The following is an 11,593-nucleotide window of genomic DNA, read 5'->3' on the forward strand; positions in this document are numbered from 1 at the left end:
TGAATAAATGTATAAAATCTATTTCACAGCATTTGAATCGGCCTTCCCGTCTCTAGCTCTGTGTGCAGCATGAAGAGCTGAAGTGGACATCATGTGTACATCTCCCTGATTCCAGGTCTCTGTGACAACCGTAACATGGCAACAATCACTCCGTATACAATCATCTGTCGTCTCTCTGCTCCGACTCTTATTGCTGCGCTCTGCAAATCCACTTCAGATCTCCCTTTCATTTATTTCTCTCCTCGTTGGCACTTTTCACTATTCCACGCACGGCTCAGCGTCCCCATGGATACCGGATGGTGTAAAATGAACACAACATGATTCATCAGCAGAAGTCTCTTAACCCACTGATGAGCTCCTGCATGTGTGCGTTCATGGCTTCATCCTGAGCTGAAGTGTTAAATGAGATCAGCGCTCTCCTCGTCATCGCAATAATACAAAAATAAAAAACACTTTTGGTGTAAAAACAGAAACCGGAGACAAACAGACTTTCTCAAGACTCAAAAAAAAAAAGCAATTTATTTAGCTATGAGGGTTATGTGTCAGTACTATAGTTTATTTACATGTGTTCTACAACAGTATCTCATCTTTGCTGCTTGGTCTTGTGTACAAAATTTCTATATCTTCCTCTAATGGATAAACATCAACTTCTCCATTGTCCTGCCATCGCTCTACACTACACCGCCTCCAGCTTAACAATCTAACCCTTAAACTCCCACCATCACAGGGCCCCCAGGTCGTGGCACGAGCGGGACTTCTGCCTCAGGAACTTGCCCGCCTCTCGCTCCCGCTGGTACCGGGGCACCAGGCTGGACAGGAAACGTTTGGCGCGGGACGTGATGCTCTCACGCTGGCCGCCGTCACCGCTCATGTCCTCCGCGCTGGTCCCCGGGGGCCACGGTGATTGGCCCCTGGCTAGCCGCACCGCGCACTCCAGCAGCTCCGGGGTACGGTGGTCCAGGGAGGCCGAGATCTCCAGATACAGGCAGTTGAAGAGGGCGGCGCTGGACATGGCCTCTAAAGGGAGGGGAGGAGAGGAATGAAATGCAGCTGTGACGGCTTTTAAAGGAACAGTGTGAAACATTTAAAGGGGATTAATTGGCAGAAATGGAATACAATATTCATAACTACGTTTTCATCAGTGTATAATCACTTGAAATTAACAATCGTAGTGTTTTCGTTAGCTTATAAAAAGCCTTTAATATCTACGTAGGGAGCGGGTCGTCTTCCACGGAGTCCGCCATCTTGCACCGCCAAGTTTCTACGGCAGCCCACAAGGGACTTCACCTTATCTGAAGATCGGGATGCGTTCCGAAACCCAGTATTAAACGGGCATCGGTGCAATATTACCGGCGTATTGATAAGCCCCGAAGTTAGCGGCGTTTTTATTAGTACATTTTTTAATGTTTTGATGTCATTTATTATCACGCTGCAGCTCGCATTTGAGCTCCTCCTACTGCACACACAGGAAGCGCAAGAAAATATGCCGCCTGTGTTGAAGTGAACCAGGTAGATGTGAAGGACACTCGAGTTGACCGCAACTGTACATGCAATAAAATATTTGCCATTAGAAAAAAGCCAATACTTTATCAATACATCTGCAACAAACACAGACATGTAAACAAAAGTGAAACCTAATTCAACCGGCTCTACCCGCATGTCTCATCCACCGCCGCTAGCACAGAACACACGATCGGCCAAAGCCACTTTTTTCTCGCTTGGTGAGCGAAGGGTATTTATTTGTTTGCAATCTGCTCCACACCACCAGATGCCACTAAATCTTTTAAACTGGGCCTTTAAGTTCACCTTTAGAGTGACGGCGACCAATGTTAAGAGTTTCTCTTAAGCTTTGTAGTGAGTGTGCGTGTATTGTCACATGTGGTACTCGTCCTGTACCACGGAGACACAGACTAACACTGAAACAAACCACAAAAGGGTGAAAAGCAGCTACATAGTGTTGAATTTCAGGGTTATTTCTCAGTTGTAGGAGGTGGACAAAATAAGAGAAAAACCTTGCACAGCAGCCCCGCAGTCAGAAAAAGTAAATGTCATTCTTTGGCATCAGGTATTTTCCCCTTTGTCAGATAGTTGATAGTAGTAGTTATTTTTATTATTATTATTATAATAAAACCATTCTAGGATAACATGTCATTATATATTTATTATTATTATTATAATAAAACCATTATAGGATAACATGTCATTATATATTTATTATTATTATTATAATAAAACCATTATAGGATAACATGTCATTATATATTTATTATTATTATTATTATAAAACCATTATAGGATAACATGTCATTATATATTTATTATTATTATTATAATAAAACCATTATAGGATAACATGTCATTATATATTTATTATTATTATTATTATAAAACCATTATAGGATAACATGTCATTATATATTTATTATTATTATTATTATAAAACCATTATAGGATAACATGTCATTATATATGTATTATTATTATTATAATAAAACCATTATAGGATAACATGTCATTATATATGTATTATTATTATTATAATAAAACCATTATAGGATAACATGTCATTATATATTTATTATTATTATTATTATAAAACCATTATAGGATAACATGTCATTATATATTTATTATTATTATTATTATAAAACCATTATAGGATAACATGTCATTATATATGTATTATTATTATTATTATAAAACCATTATAGGATAACATGTCATTATATATGTATTATTATTATTATAATAAAACCATTCTAGGATAACATGTCATTATATATTTATTATTATTATTATTATAAAACCATTATAGGATAACATGTCATTATATATGTATTATTATTATTATAATAAAACCATTATAGGATAACATGTCATTATATATGTATTATTATTATTATAATAAAACCATTATAGGATAACATGTCATTATATATTTATTATTATTATTATAATAAAACCATTATAGGATAACATGTCATTATATATTTATTATTATTATTATTATAAAACCATTATAGGATAACATGTCATTATATATTTATTATTATTATTATAATAAAACCATTCTAGGATAACATGTCATTATATATGTATTATTATTATTATAATAAAACCATTATAGGATAACATGTCATTATATATTTATTATTATTATTATAATAAAACCATTCTAGGATAACATGTCATTATATATGTATTATTATTATTATAATAAAACCATTATAGGATAACATGTCATTATATATTTATTATTATTATTATAATAAAACCATTCTAGGATAACATGTCATTATATATGTATTATTATTATTATAATAAAACCATTATAGGATAACATGTCATTATATATGTATTATTATTATTATAATAAAACCATTCTAGGATAACATGTCATTATATATGTATTATTATTATTATAATAAAACCATTATAGGATAACATGTTATATTTTTTGTTATTATAATTTATATTAGGATATTGCTGTTGAAGCATATCTTTTTTTATTCCACAACATCTTTTGTCTTTCCACCACACATCTCACAGACTACTTGGACGTACACTCACACTCACACACACACACACACACACACACACACACACACACCCTACGTAACCCAATCTAATCATTTCATTACCTACGTCATCGTATCTGCTGTTATCGTCTCTATGTCTGTCTTTACGTCTATCTTCCATGTTTATGTTACTATATGTATTTTTTTTGTAAGTTAATCGTTTTCTGATTTAGGTTTGAATGTTTCCGAATGTTTTTAATATATGTGTGTCTTGTGAAAAATAGGTCCAATATTTACTTTGGTTACTTTGGAGTAAATAAACTCGAGACCTGCCGACGCACACAACAGAACTTTAGCTCTGCGCTCGGATGCTTCTTGCAGAAATGCACCTTGGGAATTGTAGTTAACTTCTCACCCAAAGTTTTTATGAACAAAGGCTTGTATCTCTGACTTTTCAGCAGAAAAACAACGAGCGCCTAAAATAACGACGGATGTTTTTGGGACATGGGAGAAATTTTCCATCAGTATTTTCTGCCAGAAAATCTCCTCGGGTTTAAGACACAAACCCATGAGGTGAGAACAATCTGTATAACAAGAAATAACAATAAAAACACATGCAGTGCAGTTCAGACATGACAAGCAGTTTGTGAATGCAGGTTCAACGGTTTGTATATAAATGTAAAAACATCCAAATATAGTTTTTGATGATATTTTCAAATCCTTTTAAATACATTCATTTGTGGATTTCTTTTTACCTTTATTTAAAACAAGAAATATTTGTGTAGGCACACGTGTGGATTTTGTATAAAATGAGGAACTATTTTTTGTGTGTGTTGAAATATATGTTTGTGGAGAGAGTCATTTATGTACAAGTCATAAATATGTAGTGAAACCTTCTGTGTGCATTCGTTAACATTGAGACTCATCTGACCACACACACACCGACCTGGTTAGGTTCATCGTGATCTGGGTTTAAATAAACTGGCAGAATTCACAGAAGGCAAACGTCTTTCATGTGCATGTTTTCTTTCAAGATTTTGATCGTTGCTTATTTAGTCAGTTCTAATAAATATTGTAGAGGAATACATAAGGCTGTAGCCGAGTGTTCGTGGCTTTGAGTTGGGAGGAACGCTGTGTACTAATACATGGCTGCACAGCAATGCAACTGCATGAACGTGCTGCACTCACAGTGAATGCTTTAACTGTAACTGTGACTCCACTGCGAGGAAGCTGATGACTCTAGCGTTTTACATTTCCACATATTTCCCCCGACGTCGGTGTTTGCTGACAGACGTAAAGAGCTGAACATGTCAACACGGACTGTGAGGATGAGAAAAATACCCACAACGGAAAGGAAGTGAACCACAAAGACAGGTGAGGGGAATAGAAAAGGGCAACGTGGCGAAAGATGGAAAAAACATATATGAAAAGGTTCATCGTACCTTGAGAGGTGACCTCACGTGTGCGAACGAGGTCGCTCTTGTTACCGACGAGGATGATGGGGGTTTGGGGCTGAGTCTCTCTCAGGAGGAGTCGGAGTTGAGCGGTTCGGTGGAAACTCCGCCGGTCGGTCACCGAGAACACCAGAACGCCGACCTCACACTGCAGAGCCGACAGGTCCTGAGGGAAGAAACACACCGTTGGGTACAAGACTGTCGTCGTTTAAGGAAAAGATGCATCACAATTGTACTTACTAGCACATACTGACGTAAGTAGTCAACTGTGGGACCATCATCACACGTGAGCAGCAGCAGTAATTAAAAAGGACCCGCTCTTAATCATAACACCAATTAATCGTATACTTGCTACCATTTGCACTCTTAGATGACATTGGAACTATTGGTTTTATAAAACTGTTCAACCTAAATACTTCAGACCTGTTTCATAGTGAGGAACAGAAACACATTTCAATTTGAATTATACTATGATAGGAGAAGATGAGGCGGTTGCAATGTTCATTTTATTTTGTTGTCAAAGCTTTATGTGCAGAAAAACAGTGGAAGTGCTGTATCTAAGCACACACACACACACACACACACACACACACACACACACACACACACACACACACACACAATCATCCTCTCCAAGCAAGAGAGACAGAAATCCCTAAAAATTAAATATCTAGAAAACTGACTAAACCTCTCAGGCTGCCATGGCTCATTGACTTTTCATTTAATTTTGATTAAAAATGTAACACAGACCAAAGGCACTCTAGTCACAGACGTAATACACTTACATAAGAACATTCCTTATAAGGCATCACAGTGTCTCTCACAACAAATATAGCTCACTATACAAAGAGTAACACATGTGAATCCCCTCATCAAGATAGACAGATTGTGTCACCATTGTGTGAATTCAGTTTTTCCTCTTCATTTGGCACATCTGCTCTGTGGGCAGCTCTCTCTCTCTCTCTGCCTCTGTCTGCCTCTGTCTCTCTCTCTCTCTCTCTTTCTCTGTCTCTCTCTCTGTCTCTCTCTCTCTGTCTGTCTATCGCTCTCTCTCCCTCTCTCTCTCTCTCTCTCTCTCCCTCTCTCTCTCTCTCTCTCTCTCTCTCTCTCTCTCTCTCTCTCTCACAGATGCCTGTGAGCTGCACTCGAGGGAAAAGAAGAGAAAAGTGTGCAAAACAACCTGATAATGAGCTTTCCCTCCTTCAACCAGATGCAGATTTATTGTCCTCTTTTTGCCACAGCGGTTCTCCGTTACAGTTATAGTGACGTCAAGTACAATAAAGAATGCAATGCTCTCCAGATATACAATATGAGCACATCTGAAATACGCTGCATGCACAGCAAGCATCTGGGTAAAGCGTTATATCAAGGTTAGTTAATTAGCATAGTTAACTGTAAATAAGTGCCCAATTAAAGATCTCTTAACCTTAAGCATTGTTCTCTCTTTAGATAACTTAGATCCTGCAGAAGGAATAATTAACTTCTAATAAATGCATAACAGAGAAACATTCTTAAACACTATAAGCTATTAATAAGTTCTGTATAAGTGCTTATAAATGCCTTATAATCTATCAATAAACATGGTTATGATGCTATTATTAACACCTAATAATGTTAATAAGCATCTTATTAGGGCCTTATTAACTATCAACTAACGCTTATTACCAGAATCGGTTTATATATTGTAGTTTATTTCATTTTCTTTTTTTGTTTACCTCGTTGTTATGCTATATGTTAGTTGTATTAGTGACCTGTCCCAGTGCATGCTGGGATACGCTTAGGTTCTAATTTATGTACGACGGGATGAATGCATGGATGAAGTTGTTTTTTCCCTCACTCATCTAGAGATCCAGGTACTGTTTTACCAGATGTTTTTCTTGATAAAGCACAAACATTATCATGTGCAGCAAACAGATGGCTTCGAATAAAGTTACAATCAAATTAGGCTGAAGAAGAAATACGTTAAGAGTCTAAACTAAAAAAAAGGAACATTTTGAGCTCCTTCTTAAAACAGTCCAAGGATCCTACAGTCCTCTGGCCCTCTGACAAGACCATATGTGTGTATATATACACACACACATATATATATAGAGTATATATACCACAGTGAAATGCCGTATACAGCTGCAGAGAGGGCTCAGTGGCCTAATGAGGGAGCAGGGAGTGTGTTGTTTGGCTCACCTGTCTCCAGTTGTCAAAGATAATGATGGTGCTGTCCTCTTCATCCACGGTGACTGTGCGCACGTATCCCTCCCCTGAGGACAGGGAGGAGAGCAGCAGTTAGGTCTCACCTGGGCCACGGGGTGTTGGTGATATATTTACCCGCGTTAGTCCAGTCCAACACGCTATAGCTTTCACACCTTCACAATCCACAGACGCAGTCCTGTCCATGTCCCCGCCGAGGGCGACGGCCAGAGAAGACTTCCCCACGCCGTTCTGCCCCAGCAGGGCGATCCTCAGAGGCCCGTCGTGTCTGCCCTCCACGGACAGAGTCGGGGTGTCATCCAAGGCCAGGCTGAAGCTGATCGGTGTAGCGGACGGTCCGGCGGCGCCCGAGGTCCAGTCGCAGTCGTCGTGGACGGCTTCCTCCCGTCTGAGCTGGTGCTTTATCGGCAGAGGAGTGCTTCCTCTGCGAACCGTCGGGGTGCTGGACAGAGTCATGCTGTCACACTGGAGGAGAGAGGAACATGGAGGGACACTCTCTTCATTGTGTAACACTTAATGAACATTTATTGATAGATTATAAGCACTTATTAATAGTTCATAGACTGCTTAAGAATGTTTCTTATGATACAAATGTATTCAGTTTAACTAATTCTGGTAACACTTTATATTAAGGTCCTTGTAATAAGTGTTAGTTAATAGTAATAAGGTGCTTATTAACATTATCAGGTGTTAATAAGACTATGTGTTAGTAATAGCATCATAAACATGTTTATTGATAGATTATAAGGAATTTATAAGCACTTATACAGAACTTATTAATAGCTTATAGTGTTTAAGAATGTTTCTGATGATACAAATGTATTGAGTTTAACGAACTTATCTATTCTGTCATTGTTAAACCTTAACTAAGCTTTTTTTGTTGTTGCTTTATTAAGATTAGTACATGCTCTATTATGCATTTATTAGCAGTTAACTATGTTTTCTGCAGGGTCGTGTGTCATCAGCCAGCGAGATTTTCGCTACTTGTAGGTTACTTAATATGGCGAACTTTATCAGCAAACAGTTGGCCACTTACACAGATACGGAGCGATGTTAGCATTCGTTTGGAGTCGTGTTAAACGTAAGTCAAAATATTCACTCTCCTCTTAGCTCAGTTAGCTAAATGATGCTGTGAAGCTGCATGAGCATGAGCAGCTGAGGGGGGGGGGGGGGGGGGCTACAGTCACCAGTCACGTGATACTTCTGGGTTTATCACTGAGAACAACACCTTTAATATCATACATGTATTATTATAGAAAAATACACATTAAATCAGTTTAACTGACGTTTTCAATTAGCCAAAAGTTGGATTTAGTGATTAAAACGAGGAATTCAAATGCAGGACACTACCTCCCTGCAGCACCACCTACATAACACACACACACACACACACACACACACACACACACACACACACACACTGGCAGCTTGATAACCCCCCTCCGCTGATATGTCTTGTGCAATATTTTTACCTTTTCTACAAGAAATAATATGAGGCATAGAAACTACAAACTACATAATCACACACATCCACTGGCTCTCATAATCACACACACACACACACACACACACACACACACACACACACACACACACACACTGGCAGCTCGATAACCGCCCTCCGTTAATATGTTAATCAGAATATAAAAACATCACAAAACACCACTTTGCCCCAAACCTGACCTGCTAATTGAACACTGGATGTTGGAGCTTGTTTGCTCGCGCACGCAGCCCTCCCCCCCCCCCCCCCCGTGCACCTTACCTTGGTCGCCTTCTCCTCGATGTTGAGCGTGTCTTCGGGCACATCTGTCGGCATCTGCAAACTGAAATCAAGCGACCGGGAATAAAGGACTCCAATAAAACTCCTCACCCCTCCTACTCACTTTATGACTACCCCCCAAGCCCAAACAGCACGGTATGATCTCTCACCTGTCACGCGGCTCTCCGCAACCACAAAGTAGGCACGCTCTCGCTCGCTCGCTCTCTCTCGCTCTCTCTCTCTCTCTCTCTCTCTCTCTCTCTCTCTCTCTCTCTCTCTCTCTCTCTCTCTCTGTCTCCTCAGGGTTCGGGTCCAGGTCCAGTTCTGAAGCCAGCACCGTCATTCATCACCGCCTTTCAAACTAGACAGAACGCTCCTCTGTTCTTTTCTTCCTGCAGAGGTAAGTTTATAAAGCGGCGCAGCGAGCGTTTTGCTGCTGCAAAGGTGCGCGCAGCTCGGCGGTAAAAGTGGAGCAGTGGTGCAGGAAGGGAGTGTGGAGAGATGCTCAGTGTCACGAAGCTCTCAGTGTTGACCCCGAGGAAGAACTAGGGAGCAATACGGGGAATGGCCACTAGGGCGCAGCACAACACAAGTCTTCTCCTCACTAATTGGCTCTGTTTGTGTGCGTGTGTATGTGTGTGTCCTTGGGGGATATACTGTATGTATACATGTGTCATTTCATTTGGGTATTCCTTTGGTAGACAAAGGCATGACAACATACCTACCTGCCTACCAGCTCTATCAGTCTGTCTCCTGGTTTTTATTTCAGTGGCTCTTTTGCATTTAGTTAAATCAAGTCATTTCTAGCCTCCTGATCCAAGGAGTGTGTTTGAACATGTTTTCTGTCAAAATGCGAGTGTGTCCGCGAGCTGTGGTGCGTCCCTCCCACACAAAGCCACAATAGACTCCGGCAGTGAACAGCCGGGGCGCTATTATAGCCCTAATCCTGCTCCTATTATACAGGCCAGAGAGAGAGAGCGAGAGACACACACAGAGAGAGGGTGAGGTAGAGCTGAAGATGAGGTCATCCCAAACAGTGCACACCCAGGGTCACTGCCTCACTATAGAGGGACAGAGATAAAGAGAGAGGGATGCAGCGGGGCACGGGGGGCTGCAGGCCGAGAGTGCAGATGCTGAGATAGGTGATAGGTGAAAGGTGCACAAAAACACACACAGCAGCATGACAGGGATGGTAAAGTACTTTGTTTATTTCATATGTATGAAACCACACTACAACAGGAGCAGGAAACCTTGATAATGTCCATTTTTTTGCAATTATGTTAATTCTAATCACAATTGGAATAAAATAATAAATTGTAAGAAAGTAAAAATACACGCTAGTGGAATAAAACCAGTAAAGGAAAAATAATTAGAACCAGTACATAAATAAACAATAAATACTGAATAAATAAGTGAATAAATAAAAGAACAATTTATTTAACCTACACCCAAACAAAAATAAATAGCTCTAATGCATGAACCCTGGCAATGATTTCATGGGACAGTTAAGAAGGTGTCTCCACGCATTTTTTATTTCTTTTTTAAATTTTGAATCCCTGCACCGTTCATTTTCTGTTGCATCCGTAGCCCACAGTACCCCGAGTCCACAGTGACCAGCTCTGTGGTGCCGCCATGTTGCATTAATATGGTGGTCGTCCATGTTACAGAGGTGTTCAATCTGCCCCAAAAATAGCTTCTCTGTCTGGAGAACCACACCAATCATGCCACACTCTTTTCCTCCTGCTGCGATGGGTTTCTTTCTCTTTTTCACCATAAGCAGTCGCTTTAGAGTTCAGCACGCTACCAGCTCTTTGTTTGTTAAAAAAAGAGCAAACAGCAAGTCACTGTTGATGGCTAAAAGTCGCCATTTCCAACAAGCAAAAAGTTGATTTCTTTGCTAAAACACAAGAGCAATATCCCCATTTAGCACAATCAGTGGAAGATTCCCATGAAAGGTATCCTTGTACATTCTTTAATCTATGATTATTCAATTTACAAAGAATAACAAGTCTTGGTGAGCTTAAACACTTTGGTAGGCAACTCTGAAATATTAGCTGGCAAACACAGCCGCATGCCGTGGATACTTTATCCAAGCTCATACCACTCCACATCCACCACCACTGCACTACTCAGACCTCTGCAGCTTTAGCAGCTTATTATAAAAAAAACAACACGCAACTACAGTTTGAGCCTCAACCACTCATTGGGAGAGTACATTGCAGCTCTGTAATATTGCACAGATAAAATGCTCAGCAGTGTCAGGGACTATTGTTAAGTTTCAATGCAAGATAAAGCTTCTGTTTCTTTCTCTCGATCCATTTTTCATAGTCTCGTTTGTCCACTGTTGCATTCTCAGCAAGTTTTTGTGCAACCGTCATTCACAGTGAAGTAAAAGTCCGTGAATCAGCCCAGAGCCGAGTCTAACTCTACGAATTAACAGTGGATTTCACAGTTGTATCGCCCCAAAACTGCCTGCCAATGCCTCTCTCTCACACACACACACACTCACAAATGCACACACACACACACACACACACACACACGTACACACATACACATCCTTGTTTTTCCTCCCCAAGTCTGATTACTCATCATTGATTGCTCCACGTTGGCTGGCTTCTCATTCGTCTTTTTCTTCCTCTCCCTGTGGGTTAAGC

The 11,593-nt window shown here is 39.8% G+C and overlaps 1 protein-coding gene across 1 annotated transcript; it reads right to left on the reverse strand.

Moving 5' to 3' along the window:
• Positions 1-8,993, reverse strand: LOC142946903 (GTP-binding protein REM 2-like). Its single transcript, XM_076088526.1, has 5 exons — positions 8,940-8,993; positions 7,333-7,642; positions 7,154-7,227; positions 4,961-5,138; positions 1-1,017 (listed from the first exon to the last, which is right to left on the reverse strand). Exons 1-5 carry the CDS (start codon positions 8,991-8,993, stop codon positions 722-724), a joined length of 912 nt encoding a protein of 303 aa, XP_075944641.1. The 3' UTR covers positions 1-721.
• Between the last annotated feature and the right edge of the window lie 2,600 nt (positions 8,994-11,593).

Source organism: Anarhichas minor, unplaced genomic scaffold, assembly GCF_050575085.1.
Source record: "Anarhichas minor isolate MPS153535 unplaced genomic scaffold, ASM5057508v1 ptg000010l, whole genome shotgun sequence".
NCBI lineage: Eukaryota > Metazoa > Chordata > Actinopteri > Perciformes > Anarhichadidae > Anarhichas > Anarhichas minor.